This window comes from Strigops habroptila, chromosome 6 (assembly GCF_004027225.2).
Source record: "Strigops habroptila isolate Jane chromosome 6, bStrHab1.2.pri, whole genome shotgun sequence".
Taxonomy (NCBI): Eukaryota; Metazoa; Chordata; class Aves; order Psittaciformes; family Psittacidae; genus Strigops; species Strigops habroptila.
The window spans coordinates 10,808,584-10,825,866 of record NC_044282.2 but is presented as its reverse complement, the minus strand read 5'-3'; the positions used below and the strand labels follow the sequence as shown (position 1 = coordinate 10,825,866).

The window sequence follows — 17,283 nt, the reverse complement described above, 5'->3', positions numbered from 1 at the left end:
GGGGCGCCCTGCGGGGAGAGGAGGGTGTCCCGGGTGCTCTGCTGCTCGCGAGCAAAAGGTTCTTGTTTTAACGGTGCTGCGCGGTGTTTGTTGCGGAAATGTCTCTGTCCCCGTCCCCCCGTTACAAAGGGACGCTGCTCCCGTGTGCAACACGGGAGGGTTGCGAGTGTTGGGAAAGATGGGTGCAAATTCTTGGGGAGTTTGGGGATTTTTATTTCTAATGTAGCCAGAAAATAGGGTTTGGTGGAGGCTCCAAAGCTTTTGCTTTTGTCTGGAATTTACAGTGTTGTTGTTTTGAATAGTTTCATAGCTGTATGTTTTCTCTGAGCATGTATTACAGCCCAGTGATGTGCCTTAACTATGTGAAATATTTTATCTTTTAAATAGTTAATTCTGTTTCAAAATTGAGTTCCAGGCACATGGAGTGAAGCTGGACTCCCGCGGCTCCAGCATTATGCCTGTTGCTTTTCTCTTTGGTTACTTTGCAGCATGCGTGTGCTCTTCTAGTAAGTGCTGGATATGTGAATTTTGCCCCCACTGAGTTCAGTGTAAGTAAACCATCTTCTGGATTACTACGTGTATTTTCTCAGTACCTCTGATAATATGTTTGAATACATTTTTCATACATCCATTTGAGTGCTGTGGTATCACAGAGAATAACTGAATGCCCTCTGTCATGGCTTAACCCCTGCTGGCAACTAAATACCACACACAGAGCCACTCACACACACTCGCTCCCTCACACACTGGGATGGGGAGGAGAATCAGAAAAATGGTAAAACCCATGGCTGAGATAAGAACAGTTTAATAATTAAAGTAAGGTATAATACTACCCGTGCTGCTACTACTACTAACAAAAAGGGAAATTAAAAAAAAATATATATAACGCAGAAAACAGCCACACAAACAGCAGTGATGCACAGTACAACTGCTCACCACCCACCGACCGATACCCAGCCTGACCTGAGCAGCGACCTGGGCCTTCCGGGTGACTCCCCCCTGGTTACACACTGGGCAGTGTCCTAGGAGAGTGTGAGAACTGCCTGCTAATGCTGTGGTCAGGGTGGCTGGTACATTAAAGGAATGGAGTTCAGTTCTGTGATGCTGAAAAGTTCTGGTTCGGCTTGGCTGCCTGGCTTTGTTATGGGATCCCACAGGTACTTCCAGTTACTTTAGCAAATCTTAAGAAATGGATGTGTGTTTATATGACCAAAGTACACTGCGAAGTAAATTAGCTTTAGAACTGCAAGCTGATTTCTGCATGTAACTGTACGTGGAAATGAGTCATATTTCCATTTAAAGCTTTTTGCCACAGAATGTATACATAAGTAAAACTGATACAATGCCCAACACCTAAAATCAGCTGAACAACAGTACTATGGAGATTTATCTTCATTATAGTAAAAAAAAGGTTTAGCATTTGCCTATGGAGAATAGTAACAGCACTGGACTACATTGAACATACCAGGAAAAAAGCAACACAGCTCCTGTAAGGGAAGTCAGTTTTATCTTTCAAAGCTGATATATTTCTGCAAATGTTGGTTAATAAAAATAATAAAAATTATAAAAATAAAATTCCAGGCTAGGGTTCCTCACCCCTAAATTTAGGCAACCAAGGCACTTTATTTGTTGCTGTTCTAAAGTCTTTATGCAATCAAGAGAGATAAGTGGGCTGATGCAGCTGCCTGTTGACCGCAGAGGAGGTTGAAGATCACTATTTTCTTAAGTAATATGACTTACCCATTTTCTTTCTAAGGGAAGTAAGTTACAACAAAAGAGGAAAACTTGGGGTCTCCTTTTCTCAATGCAGAAATAGTGACATTTACCTGTGGATAGCACTGGGATGATGTAACAAAATTCACATATAACTTAAACAAGCAAGGGGTTGACCTGACATCATGATCAGGTCTGACTTCTAATATTAAGAGTGAAGTCTCCTGATACTTATTAGGAATTCCTCATGTCCTATAGTTTTTAAATAGAGTTTGAGTAAGACTAAAACTTGAAAAAGGTGAATGACCATTAGACCAAAATTACCATTGTGATTTTCTAGCTATGGTTAGTGAGACTGTGTTTGTTAACAATTTATAGAAGAAAACCCCAGTTTTCAGCTGCCACACCAGAAAAGCAAGTGCTGCAACATGGGCTGTTGCTCAAAATCCCTCCATGTTCAGTTACAGGAACAGAAGCATTTTCTCCCCAAGAAACCGCTGCTTTCACTTTTGAGGTACAACTCATCAAAGCAAGTCTTTTGTTGAAAGAGTTTTCTAGTCTCAAAAAGCAGTAAAGTTTAAGTCCAGAGACCACCAACATCAAGAGTGAAAAAATTATAATCTAAGGATGAAAACAAAATTCTTGCAGCATTATAAAAAACATTCAGGAAGAAAAGTTGATAAGTATATCCTAAAAAACCCCAAACCCTAGTCTGTTTTTCTTCAGTTTTATAATACATAGGCATTCTTACTCTAAAGTGATTTAAGTTGACAAAACTTAGACATTTAAATTTAATTTAAATATGTACATGCTAAACATAGAACTACTCAAACCAGTTAGAAAACAATCCAAGTTTTTTTCTTCCAAAATAACAGATCATGAGAAAAACAGAAGTGAAAAATTATTTCGACTAAATTAGAATGCTAAAAATTCCATAATGTTGACCCATGTAATTTATTGCCAGTACTTCTCATAGGACTACTATTTTCCTTGAAGTCTCAGGTAAATATAGTACACATATGCTGAAGTGAAGACTGATTATTACAATGACGTTCTGTTGAAATGAAGGATTCTCATAGAATCGCAGACTGGTCTGGGTTGGAAGGGACCTTAAAGATCACCTGGTTCCAACCCCCTGCCACGGGCAGGGACACCTTCCACGAGAGCAGGTTGCTCCAAGCCCCTGTGTCCAACCTGGCCTTGAACACTGCCAGGGATGGGGCAGCCACAGCTCCTCTGGGCAACATGTTCCTCTGCCCCTGTATTAGATATAGCCTGTTACTGCCTTCTTCCACAGGAAAACACAGTAAAGGTTCAAATATTTTTTTTTCTTTATTGTTTGCTCTTTGACCTTTTATTGTTCTTTCTGAATAAATGTAAAAGGTCAAAGGAATTAGTTACTTCAAATGCTGATAATGAGATTTAATGTGTGGGAGCTCCTGAGAGTCAAAAGATTTGCCCACCGTTGTAAATAATACTATGCATCTTCAGGCTAATTCTTTACCCCCTTACTCAGTTGCCTGTTGAGCTAGGAAAGAGCACATACATGTATGAGCAGAGGCTCTGCAGAACTGCACAACTGGGCTCATCCATATGTGCACTTTTAGCTTTTTTCCAGAATACCAGATACCGCAAATACCAGGAACACCATGGTGTTGCGATAATGCCAGCTCCTGTGTTAATCCCAAATGCCAGATATTAACTATTTCTTAGGAATACATTTTACAGAGTTCTCTGTAACACTTGTGAGAAAATCAGTCTTTTTCCTAGTTACTTATGGTTGGTTTGGGGCTCTTTTTTTTGTTTGTTTTTTGTTTTTTAGAGCCTGATTCAGTAATGGAACAGCTGCTGACTGGCAGACACGGTGCCTTCCAAAAGACAAGCACCTACTAGTAAAAAACCAAGGGGCACACCTTTTACTGAATAGGTAAATGCAGATATTATCATCTTCACATTACTGTTTAGTTATTAATTCCATATGTAAAAGTGTACAAATGATGTGGAGGATGAGAGAAAAAGGCTGAGCCCCTGCAAAGCATGCAAGAAAAAATACGCAACACTCACTCCAGAACATTATAACAAAATGAGCTAGTGTATTTTATTTTGGGTAACAGCCAAGAAATCTGACATTTTGTCCAATATGGCTTTCTTCTAAAATTAAAAAGTTGCATATACCTCCCGTTGAGTCCACCAGCTACAGAAATTCTGTTGTATACATCTTTAATCCATGGCAGCATCACCAGAGTACAGCTTTCAGTGGCGTTTTCAAGCTGAATTAGAAGATAAAGTTTTAAAATAATAAGTTTTAAAATGTTCATTTAGAAGATTTTATATTGTTTATATGAAAACATACAAATTTTTCATTTATACATATACTACATATAAAACTCCTTGTAATTAGCAAGTATCTTCATCTGGGTATTTACCTTTGTGCATATAGCGAAAAAAGGATGTAGTTAGGGCTTCAGATGAAATATTAAAGTTCAGACCTTTGTATATGCTAACTAAAAGCTTATTCAAATAACTTGAACGTTTTCCCCTGCTTTTAAAAGATAAAGAGATTCAGCTTAAAAATACATTCATAAAACAAAGAGACATTTTTCTCCCTGAGACTACCAGTGTGAGTTACTTTGTGGTAATCTTTGAATGAAAAAATTATGTAAAAAAAGACAGTAAGTTCTAGTTTTGTTCTAGTTCTAGTTTTGCCCATTTCTTGAGCAAAGCTGGCATCATAAAAGGTGTAGACTGGAGAATCATGCTCACTAGCTGAAAAAAACATTGCCATATATCAGTTTCAGTAGAAGAAAAACTTTAATATAGACAAGGGAAGGTAATTAAGTTTTAATGAAAGATCTGTGGTATGTATAAATGGGAAAAAGTTGGGTGTGTGTGTGTTTGGTTTGGGGTTGTTTTCCCTTTCATTTCAGACATGAGTTTTATCCAAAGCAGGACTACCTGCTACAGATTCTCTACAAAGAAGAGACAGATTCTCTATCTGCATGTAGATTCTCAGTTTATAGAGATACTTAGTATAGTATTCTAAATGTTTCAGGCATTTGTTTTTGTTAATATTCATAAAAGAAATACGTAACTTGTAGGAACGGTTTCTGCTTAAATTTAACGATAACATGTTTGATTATAACTAGATGGCAAAGTTTCATGAGCAGCAAATGAGTCAACCTCCCCGCCCCAATGAACAGCTCCTGCTTTGTGGCTGTCTTCATCCTCTCCTCAAAATCCCTCTGCTCTGAAAGCTACCCTGGTTTTACTTCACATTCCTCCTTTTAAGTGTTAAAAAGAGATAGTTTTTAAACTGCTACAAAGTAACAGAATAGAATTTGGATGCATTAAACATATCCTGCGGAAACTGGGGAAGAGAGTGAGAGATACACTTTCCTTTAACAATTTAAATTGTATTTATAGTAACCATGCAATTATGTTGTTTTTGCGGGGAAAAGCCCTACCTGAAATGAAAGAAAACACATTTATAGGAAAAAGGGGGAAAGCATTATGTTTGTTCTACCAAAATTTATTATGTAGTAATTACAAAGTTTAAAGATTCTTCCATTTTAAATAAAAATAATAGTTATAATTACACACATTATATAGTACCATGTCAAGTGATTCCAACAAATATAACATGAAATACAGTGCAGTTTCAAATCAGAAAGACAAATACTTTCTCATTCACAGTGTTTGACAAATTACAGGAAAGCTTGTTCACATGAGGGTTTACTTAAGGTCATGCTCTTATAAACAGTCCACATCACGCTGTGCCACAAAAACAAATTGTCTCTCAGAACGTGAAGTACCGGGCAAGCCACTCCTGGCGCTGGGGATCTGGTGAAGCCACTGGTGAAGCATCAGTCTGAGGAGGGCTAAAGTCACAGAAAGGAAAAAGAAAACAACACAATTATCCTACAACTACACAAAAAGTACAAATGTTAGGAGGAGAAAAAAAACAACAAATCATAGAGAATATGCAGTAAGGAACACAGTCTGTTTTTCCATGGATTAATTATCAGTGTGCCTCAGGACATGACTGAATGTCTCCCTACATAATCTGTGATCATCCACTCCATTAGAGAGCATCAGCAGCACGGACAAGTCAGTTTGGAAGCCACATTAATAGGGTGCGCAAAGAATGTTTTGGAAAACATAATTTAAAATCTCATCAACAGCTGTAGGCTTCAGGAAGAATAAAAAGGGTTTTCTTGGAAAAGCGTGACTGCAGAAGGTCCTCTTTTAGCATCCTTTTCCTGTAGTAAAGTTGATTTTCAGAAATATGATGCGAGCATCATATTTGTAGACATGTGCTCACAAAGACTGGTTGGCAACCAAACAGGAATACACACTGTTTTAATACTTAACACCGATCACAGATATCACTTGTGTCATTGTTCATGCACACGTTTAAAATACCAGGAAAAGAGAAACTGCTGCACTGCAAAACAAGATTTGGTTCCCCCTTGAACACTTAAAAGTCTCACAAAATGAGCAAGAGAGAATAATTTAAATTCAATTACACAGCTAAGTTCCTTTATCAATAAAAATCAGTAATAAAATAATTCCTACTGTATTACTGGATAGTACAGAGCACAAAACTATTTGGAATGGAAACTCTGGCATCACAGTCCACAAGTCCACGCACATGCATGTTAGAAATGTCGGAGCACACTCATGCACATCACATGCTCAGGAAAAGAAACAGAGCAACAGTACTTGTTTGGTTTTCTTTTTAAGATTGTTTTCTTGAAATAGATTGCTTTCCCTTATCTGTTTTTGATTCTAGTTTTTGTGTCCTTTTACTATTGTAGTTGCTAGGTATGTGGCTTTTTGCATTAAACCAAAGGAGAGAGTAAACTGATAATTACACGTTGCTTTGTTGCCAACTTAGAGGTAAGAGTTCAGCACCCACTAAATAGAGTGCAGCACTTCAGTGCATTTAATATGCAGGCACATAAAGCCAAAAGATTAAAATCCTGGATCCAAAATTCCATTTTTAAGTTATTCAGTTCACTATATTATTTTGTGAGAGAATTACTTGAGACTTTAATGCTGGTTTTGATTGCTACAGGCTCAGCATTAAGCATCCAAGAATACAAGTTTCCTGTTGCTGTAGTAAGGTTACTCCTATGGAACAATTTGATATAGGTGAGGAAAGGGGAAACACAAAACATTCACGTAGCACAGGAAATAGTTTTCTTACGTAAAAACCATTATCACATAATACTGAATAAAAGAAATTCTGTGCTAGTATCAATTCCTGAATGACAATCAGTAAATAACACAACATTTAAAACAATTGTTCATATATGTAAACAATTGGAAGCACATGAATTCTATTAAAGGCTCCAAAGAGGTTTTCCAAGTTCAAGACTTATGAAAAAGTGAAAGAATATTTCACATTTCAAGAAGGTCTGCAATAAAAAGGAATACTATAAAGAGGTTACAAATGTAATGCAAAAATTAAAAATGCTGTAAGAGTACTTGTACCTCTGAAAGGTTCATAAAGCGAGTGGGGTTCAGCTCAATGGAATGCAAAATTTTCCTGAGATAAGCAAAAACAAAAAGAAGAAAAAAAAAAGTTGGTGAGGCAGTGCTCACCTCAAAAACGTCTTGGGCTCTTTGGGTGGCACTGGCTGTGGTAGTGGTTTGCTGCTGTTGAACTCAATATCGTGGATGGGTGAGTTAGGAATGGGCTCCAGGCGGTTAGGATGTCCATTGCCCACCACTCCGCTAGATTCCAGAGCACTTAGATTGGGGACACTCACAAACCTGTTTGTTGATTTATCGTTCTTCTTCTTTTGCTGCATTAAAAATAACAAACGTAAGGAAGGCGTCTGGCACCAGGACAGATGAGGACATTTGCAAATGTAAAAGTTCTATCTGATGGCTGGTTTGGGGTTTTTATGAAGGAGAGCAATAGGGACGGATCAGGCTTTTTTCCCAATCGTAGTTTTACTGTTTGCTTTGACCACACCTGAACACCAGAAATTTTCACAGAAAAATAAAATTTCTGATCAAGATGATTAAGTTATTAAGACTTAGTTTCAAAATCAATCTTATCTTTTATGAGATCTTCCAATGTAACATTTTGCTTTGTTTAAAACATTGGCGATAGGAAGTTTTCCCACTAAATTGTCAATTAGTCTGTTAAATCTTTCATTTTTACTTAAATCTTTTCTCGTATCAGTGAAACAGGTCTGCTGTCAACTGTAATTACAGCAAATTTCAATGAGAACAAAAAGTGAATCTGTCCAACAGGTTTCACCCCATCACTGAGGCACATTTTGGTACTTGGAACACGAAAGCTAGAGAAGCAGCTACGTCTCTTTTACAGCAATTAAGCCCTCATAGTTAGCAAGTGTTATAGTAATACTGCTAAGGATAAAAAGAGTACTGTACATTTTCTTTCTCGCACAAGGAAAAGGCCTCTTAGCAGTCTTCTAATGTTAATCCAGTTACCCCTTCTAGGCACCAGATGGCACAACTGAGCACTTTTCTTTTTACACGCTCTATACTGCTCGTATTTCAAGGGACTCCAAATACTGAAGAATTTTATTTTTATATCACTGTTTTACTCTCCATAACACATCATACAAAGAAATAAGTGTTTACTCTATTTTTCTAGCTATTCCAATGCAGAAGGATGCTTCAAATAATTTGATAGCTTTTTAAAAATAGCTGTGTGTCACAATACCGTGTGTATTTTCTGCCTTCTATCAAATACTCCATGTCTACAATAAAATATGAATATTTTAAAAACCTTATTTCCAAAAATAGGATTTTTGAATTAATGCATTCACTTGTTCTCCTGAATTATGTATTATTTGAATATGTAATAAATACTTTCATTCAATTACATATATGCAAGCCTAACCAAGCAACTCAGGAAAGAATCTCCTAAGGGCTCATGGACTACACAAACTTGAACTAAATAAAGTGAAAAATAAGTGGAATCTCATGTTATTTTGCTAGAATATTTTTCAGCAGAATTCCACTTGAAATAGGAGAGCTGCTCTTTTCAAGGGTGGGCATGAGTTCAAATGGAGGCAGACATGAGTCCTATTGTTTGTTTGTACTTTCTTCTCTTCAGCTTTCTTCTAGCTTTGATTTCATTGCTTGACCTCTCTGGGGTTGGCACAAGCTAATAACTGGCGCCACACTGGTGGATTTAACAGAAAGCTATAATAGAAAAAAGTCTTTTAAGCATTACAGTGAAAGATCATCAAACTAAGGGTTAAGCTAAGATTGCCCCATACACTTCACTTCTCCTGTAGTAGCTGAAGAAGCAAGAAACAACATTATGGTGGAAAAAAATAGTTCGGTAAAAGTAACCAACTATGTAAAATACATCTTCAAGATAATATACATTGTAATTAACATGGTATGTTAAATGCCATGTGCTTCAGAGGTGGCTCATTTTTGGAAAATGTGTATTATCCACATAAGTGCTTAGAAAAATCCTACAGTTTATATCTTATTCTCTGTAAAACAATCTATGCTTCTGAAGCAGTCAAGTCTGGAGAGACAAAATTGTATGTATAATTCCATGAAATTCATGCAAAGTATTAAGAAACTTCAGATGTAACAATGTTATACTAAACAGATCCATTGCACTAATTAGAGAAGCTGTAATACATACTGCAATGGGTGTAATTTTGCATTAATATGCAAAGCCTGTAGTAACTCAAATTCTGTCTTTTCATTACAAAAAAGAAAAGAGAATGAGTTTTTCAGTTTCTTTGTAATTCATTCTCCAATAACACAGTAGGTGCTTTGACAAAATAAAGTAACATAGTCCACAACTCATGAAATGAGAGATTAAAATGTTCTGGCATACAAGACAGTCTTAAAGTCCAAATAGTTTTAAGTGATAGAAGCATATTATAAAAATACATGAATTATCACTATGGAAATCTGATGATGGACTTTTCCCAAACACTTCAGATTTCACACGAAACACAAGAGTATATACTTGATGGTTACATTTCACATCTTTATAAATGAGTGGTTCAGACAAACTTTCAGAATTTTCCAGCAGCCTTTATCTTACAAAAACAAAGCATTCAAATTATATCCGGCCATCCTGGTATTGTCTCTACTGGGCTCAAACTAAGCTCTTTTATGCAGTTATGCATAAAAGTTAGGCAGCCGCAGATAAGCTTGTGAGAGCTGCTGGGTTCCTGAAAAGCACAGCAGAATATTGACAATTTGCAGCAGAGTTTGTGCAGAAGTGGCAAATACACTCATCTGATGTGAAACTACAATAAAGTTTAGCTAAATCGCAGCCTGATCTCAGATAACAGAGGCTGGACCTTGATCACTGGAGCTCTCGGGCATCTGAGCTGCTCGTGTTGTGCCCCTTGGGTTACCCTCTGCTTCAGAACCTTCCTGAGTTCTTCTGCCTCTACAGCTGGGACAAATCTCTTCCCTTTCCATGCAGGTGAAACAACCTATGGGTTATCACAAGGAGGAAGGAAATGTCAGAGGACTCAATCTTACTCCTGAAGTGGTGAAAAAACATAAAATTAAGGTACCCTACTGCAGTCTATTCGCATTCCTCATGGAGAAATGATGCTGGCTTTTGAAGTGACAGGGAGGAACTATGCCTCCATGTACAGTAGCCTTCACTGGCTGCTACTCAGCAGGATGAGAGAACTGGAAAACGCTGCTGCTGAAGTGTTGTCACTCGTAGAGGTCGTGACAGTAACTGAGAAGGCTAGAGACTGACTTCTATCTCCTGTTGTCCCCACAGTCCATACCTGGTTTGTCACTCCTGTTCTCCAGTATTACCGTGTCTTTCTCCATTCAGACTCATTCCATGCCCTTCTCACACTCTTCCCCTTCCCCTCTTTACCTTTATTCTCTTCCTTTAGTGTCTCCTCTCCCTCTACTTTTCTGATGCTCTTCCATCTCAAGCACCACCTTACAAGTGAAATTGCCCTTGCACCTTGCAAAATAACCAAGTAAAATTAGGAATCTAAAATTGTTTGCAGATGTCGCTGTTCTTCACTACACAGTGACTACAGTCCTGCCCTCTCTCGCTTTTCTGTCACTTTCCCATTTTGATTTTGCAGTTTGTGAGAAGGAACTGGTTTATGTCATACATGTCTAGCAAGCCAGGACAACAATACCAATGGATCTCTCAACAACATAAAATAAACAAACCTACACAAAAATAGAGACAAATGGAAAATTATGTTCCTTGTTTTGAACATGTCTTTTAAGAGTGATATATGTATACACGCAGACACACACACACATATATTTCTTCTTTTACTATATCCTAAGTTTAGATTTCTTTTTCTTCACTTCAGCAATGAAGTCCATGGAACATACCTTCACCAATGGATTAATAACACCAACATTAGGGCTTGCATTAAACATTTTGTTGTAGTTAGTCTCCCTGTTAACTAGCTCCAGCTGATAGAACTTTTTGTCTTCCTAAAAAGAAGAACAAATAGAAACTTCTTTTTATGCATTTTCAATGTTAGTGGCCAAATCTGCCTATAAATGATCTCAAATAAATTTATGTTTGTTTTAAAAGAAACTGGTAATTCTAAAACTTGCATTTTATACTTACTGTTTTATATATTATTATATGCAATAATCTAAATAATTTCTATTTATGCAGTACTGTTGCAGTTCTATGTTCCTGAAAGTGAGCACAGCCTAATGAATTACGCACTAAGACACAGTATAGTTGACTTCTGATCTCTAATTAATTCTGATTTCCTCATTCCTTTTTGCTTTTGAATCAGGATCTAATCAGATTCATATGGTGGTTGTGTTGTGCTCTGAATTTGGGAAGCTTAGAAACCTCATAGAAGAAACTATTTCTTATATGGCTTACATGGCTGGCTTATTCCAGGATTGGAGATGGGAGACGTCTGATCAAGGTCATACTGAAATATTTTTTTGTAATAAGGTATTATGCTTGATTATGTAAACCTCTCCATATCTAATTAGTTTTACTATTATGAGTCATTAGAACCACAGAGGTACCATGTTAAAGAATATGAATAACATGCTAGCAGGATTGGTTCTTTAAATACATTTCAAACTCTTTGAACTAGATTAACTTTTGTATATGCTGAGATATGAAACCAAGAAAGCATAAAAGTCTTACAATCAATTTCTTTATGAGTTGGTCCCGCTCTGCAATTAGGTCTTTCAGTTCTGAGATAAGCTGCAAGTCTTCTGGTCTTGATTCTCTGTTTTTATATTTTTCTTCCATTTCTTCTAAACTTTATAGGAGAGAAGAATACCCCCTTTAGCCTGATCCAGTGTTAAATGATGAACGAATATTCACATCTTTGATTAGCACAAATTGTTCAGGGAGTAAAAACAGAAGATGGATTTCTTATCACCTTGAAGTAAATCAATTTCTATGTTATCATTCAGCTTTAGCTTAGTTATTAAAAAAAACGAATTCAACACTAACCATAACCTTTGCTCAAGTAACTCATAACCTGGGCAAAAGCCTAAAAACTTAACATCCTTCTTGTGCATGAAGTGTTAGGGGTTTGAAAAAAAGGCCTCTTTGAAGTCAGACTGAAAATAAGGTGTTCAATACCATCATACAGACAGGAGAACTACAGGAGACATAGCTAAGATGGATTCTTATGTAAAATATAGGGACTATATCGTATTATATTTAATACTGACAAAAATCTTAAAAGCTGGCCATTTGCTTTCTTGATGAAGAAAACAAACAGTATATATATTTTGTAATAGATGACTATTCTTAATGCATGCTTGTGACACTGGAGAAATTGGATAGACAGCCGAGGCTGGCACCATCTTCCTCAGTTCATGTGGAACATACTGGAACAAAGATATCCAAGAACAGTGAACACTAACAGCTAAATAATTCCTCTTCACACAAGCAACTTAGTACACTAGAGATGAAATAAAGGAATGAGCAAAAGAAAAGCAATAACACTTGGATATTGGGATATCTGGATTAAGAGAAATGTAACGGTAACATTTGAAGAAATCGGAGGAAATTTTAAATGTCTGGTGGAAAAGCATTAAAGGAGAGAAGTGAAATAAGCCAACTGAGAGAGGAATTGTACAAGTAACTGCATAAAGATCCTTGTTTCTTCTGCAAGAACAACTTTTGAGAGCAGGACAATTTAAAATTATTACGTCTCCTTAAAACATAAATATAATGCTCATGATGCTAAACGCTGTTCAAAAGAAAACTACTAAAATGCTTTTCTCACATATTCAGCCCTCGTGTGGATTAGTGAACCAAGTTTCAGAACAGATTCAGGAAATTTAACAAATGTAATGAAAAAAGAAATTAAAAAAAAAAAAAAAAAAAAGAAAAAAGTCCCAAGTCCTCAAAAAAATCTATGAATTTAAGGTGTCTAAGTCAGCTCAAACTTAATTCCACCAGACACTCGGAAGTGGACATATTTTCTCACTTCAGATAAATACTTTCCCTTCAGAAGCAGCTATGTGATTTTTCCTGAATTGCAGCTGAAAAAACACTTCATATTCAATTATATTTATAACCTTCAAGTAACGTGTATGTAACCTGAGTAGATTATATAATGTATTTACATAAAACATGAATGTGAACAACATGGCTTTCTTTGCAGAAAAGGCGTTTGACTCAGCAGAACAGAAATATGCTCAGCTGTGTTTATTTTTGTGTATACATTTTCTGCTGGGTTAAGCTATTGCATACAGATCCCCAGAGTGCAGTGCATGGTTACACACAGCTGTCATTTTATTTCCAGAGATTTCAGAGAACTCTGGTTTTTTAATGATTCAAAGAGATAATATGTAATTTAAAGACTCTGGTTGTAGAGCCTAATTAATGATACCCACTCTCTATTACTGTAAGATAGATTCTCCATCTCATAAATGTTCACAATGCCGTGCTTTAGGTAAGGCTGAACCTGGGGAAACAGTTACTTAAGAAATAGCTGCATAAAACTACTTTGTGGGCTTTTTTTAACATACTTTCCTCTTTTGGCAGCACTTTGCTTTAGTTTAAGTAGAGAGAGAGAACACAGTGAAAGGCAGGGCATAACACTTGCTCTCTTTAGGCCAGTGGCTGCTTCCTCACAGCCCAAAGTTGAGCAAGAACCAGGAGTCGGGAAAAATAACTAAATTCGGAAAATTTCAGGACACTGAAAACCAAACAACTTCATAGGAGAAAAGGTTAGGGTAAACAGTTCCAAAACCTAATTCTGGTGGCTGCCTGCAGGCACATTTCTTGTACAAGATGAATGCAGCAGTCAGGAGGTACGCCTAATTTACCGAATGGCAAGTTACAACATTTATCAGGGCACAAGAGTGTGCATCTGGATGATTACAAGGGAGTAAGAACTAGAATTTTATACCCATCTTATCTGAAGACAATTTCTGAGTGCTTATTATCAAGAAAGAATTAGATCCATTTGGACTTTATTGTCCATTTTAAATTGATATTTAATTGTAAAAGTTTTCTATCATATACTCAGGACCAATTATTTTCTCTGCCATAAATCTTTTGTACTGCAAATAGAAATCCTTCAGTGACAACTTTGTGTCAGGAAGCCCTCAATGTGCTATGGAGCCTCAGCCAGAAACCCTGACCAAAACGGGTACATCACAGACGAGAGGTAAGGATGTGGAAGACAGGAAAACACTGGCTAGGTGGCACACTACTACATCGTTTCTGCCCAGAGGTAGTCTAACCCCAGGTGGCATTTTCACTCAGGGACACTCTAAGTATTCTGTTATAATTATGCTCACATAATCCATTTCAGACACTAATTTTCCTTATGTTAGCAAGCCTGAAAATGTTTGCATCACTCATGCTATAATCAGACTTCTTACTAGCAAATACTGTTCAGAGACTTGTTGAAGAAACTCTTGTGTTCTCAAGAGAGATTGTATTAAAGTTTGAGAAAACGCATTTGAAATAACGTTTTCTCCAATCTCCTAAGAACTGCACGGATTTAATATCTTTCCTACTTGAAATTTTTTGGTCTTAAATCCCTAACAGTGTATCTTACTGAATTCTCCCAAAGAACGCAAGATTAGGCCCCATACTTGACCGAGGTTTTTGCACATCTGCATCTCTGCAATATCTTCAGAAATTTATGGACACCAGAATGAACTATTCACTCAAATGCAGCTACACACAAGTTTTTTTAATGCAACAAAACTTACGAAATTTGTAAAGCTGAATTAATTTCCTTGAGCAGCTCTTGGGTCTTATTAAAATCTGCCAGCATGCTTTGTTTCTCTCTGATGTGATCTGCTGCCAAGACATCCAGCTCTTTCTCATGTTTCTTGCTTAAATCTTGCTCATGCATCCTGTTTAATTTATTTTTTGTTAAAAAGAGAGTTATTCTAAAATCAGACTTGTTTGCTCATCATGATTTGCTGCCATGCTTCTAATGGCTTTTACACAATATCAAACAACACAGAAGGAATCACTGATTCATCAAACTCCACTACTTAGTGTCCTCCAACCTTCTAGCTTTTTTCATGGAAAATGCATCTCCTTTAATGCTTTTTTAAACAAACAAACACAATGAATTAAAAAACTAAACCAAAACAAAACCAAAAACCAAAACCCAACACTGTTACTAAAATATGCCAAAGCGTACCCCTGAAGTGCAACTTCACTGTATGGTAATATTCACTAACTTTAATAGTAATGGACATAGCTTTTTCTAAAGACATCTAAATGATCTATAACATCACTTGATTAAGAGGATAAATTAAAAGCTGAAGATGGTAAAATCTCTTAAGTAAAACAATACATGAAATAACGCACATTTTTGTTTAGAGTGGAAAAATTCACACCTGATCTGTTGGTTGGATTCGCTGCGTATTCTGAGAACTTCTTTCCCTTTAAACTCTAATTCCTTGGTCAATGCACTTATATTTTCATGAAGATGCAGAATCTCTTTGTCCAGTTCAGCTATATGATGGTCTCGGTGTCTCAGTTCATCTTGTAGATCTGATATTCGGCATAAAAATTCTTTCTCCTATGATATAAGTAGCAGCAGCAAAAAGTATTTTAAATAGACTTTTCTCTCAGAAGCACTATACTTGCTTTTGGGAGGTAACAGCTGAGCAGAATTTTCCACTCAATAGACAATTTTTTTCAGTTTTTGATGCTGACACAAATTATAATTAAAACTGAGGGGGTTTTTTATTGTGTACAAGTACAAATAAGAACTCATAGTTTTGTAACAAGCAATTTCCATTTGTGAAAAAATTTAAAACCTGTCATTGCCTGTTAAAATTTGTGTAGCTCATCACATTTTCCTTTTGCTGACACATACAACAAAAAACCAGACACCACTAAGGACCAGGGGCTGGGCATGCAGCACTTTCTACCTCTTCAACACACAGTATAGAGAAACTGGTTTTCCCTTTACAGGCCCCTACAATGGGACAAAATAGCTCAAGATGTATGGCCTGCATGAACAAGTGCTTCAGAAGGCTCCTATTTTAGGTAAATATAAGAGTCATAAATATCTCACAGCAGAATATGTGCTAAATACTTTATGATATTTCTATTGTGTCCAATAAATCAATAAACATCATTCATTTTGAATAAGAAATTCCAATTCCAAACATCTGGAAAACTCAACTGGAACCCATCTCAATGGTTTTGATAATGATTCTCCTCAGTTTAGAAAAAGTGTAATAAAATCGACCTTTTTTCAGAGTTTTCCATTTCCATCTATTCCACTTCTTACAGTTTCTCAATAACTGATGACCATATAGTTTGCACAGATAGAAAATCAGCAGATTTTTCAAAGTAGTTTTATGTGTAATTGTGTTTTGTGCTTTCAAGCACCCAGGAAATATAAATATATCCTAAGATACAATTTTTATAGGACATCTTTAAGAATAGACCTTTAAAAATAACTCTACCTCCCTATAGAAAGACTATATTAAAGTTATAAGAAAAAGCGGTGGAAAATTTATACCCACATATTGAAATATTTTTCAAAGTAGCAAATATAATCATCCTGCTCTGAACTCACTGTATCTAGTACAGCTCTGACCCTGTGAACTGATGAGCATCCCAACACAGGAAAACACAATTAATTGCTTTGCCCTCACAACTAAAGCTCATGCTTAGCAGATCATTGTACAGAGGCCAAAAGTACATGGTATCTGTGGTTGGATCAAACACTCAGTCTTGTAAGTTAAACTTCTTTCAGGTTTGTCACTCTAGGCTTAAGTAACACACAACTGAAACTATCTGTATCCTCCCAAATCCTGCATGTTTTAATTCCCTGTCGAGAGCACCACATTTCTGCCTCTCGTGCTCACACTTTTAAACCAGCAGGGAAAAGAAACAGAAGGGGTCATCGTTGACTGTTTGTGAAAAGGCCATATTCAATTAAACTTGTTTCCTGTTTCTTCTGTTAATATACTCCTAAAACTGTTCCACCTCCTTGGTACTGGGCTATCAGTAAGTTAATCCTAAAAAGCCTATTGTATAGGCAAATAAAGAAGTAATTTTCTGGTCCTCTTATTTCCAAGAGTCTGGCTTCCTTTCATAGAGATCAAGCTTTGAATTTTTAGTTATTA

At 36.5% G+C, this 17,283-nt stretch overlaps 1 protein-coding gene and 1 long non-coding RNA gene across 11 annotated transcripts in view; one reads left to right on the top strand and one right to left on the bottom strand.

The window, feature by feature from the left end:
- On the top strand, positions 1-5,204 carry LOC115610078. The gene is made up of 2 exons (XR_003992104.1): positions 1-548; positions 3,536-5,204. It is a non-coding gene; the product is annotated as an uncharacterized LOC115610078 (long non-coding RNA).
- Positions 3,784-17,283, bottom strand: part of FAM184A (family with sequence similarity 184 member A) — a 68,002-nt gene continuing 54,502 nt past the window's right edge. The window contains exons 13-19 of one of the 10 annotated variants that reach the window (XM_030491095.1): positions 15,535-15,719; positions 14,893-15,039; positions 11,849-11,966; positions 11,059-11,163; positions 10,035-10,172; positions 7,321-7,523; positions 3,784-5,591 (exon numbers count right to left, since the gene is read on the bottom strand). In XM_030491095.1, the coding sequence (XP_030346955.1) occupies positions 5,510-5,591; positions 7,321-7,523; positions 10,035-10,172; positions 11,059-11,163; positions 11,849-11,966; positions 14,893-15,039; positions 15,535-15,719 (978 nt within the window). In that variant the 3' untranslated portion in view covers positions 3,784-5,509. Of the gene's footprint in view, positions 7,524-10,034; positions 10,173-11,058; positions 11,164-11,848; positions 11,967-14,892; positions 15,040-15,534; positions 15,720-17,283 lie in introns of all 10 variants that reach the window. The other 9 variants (XR_003992103.1, XM_030491096.1, XM_030491098.1 and 6 more) reach the window with 9 other exon arrangements.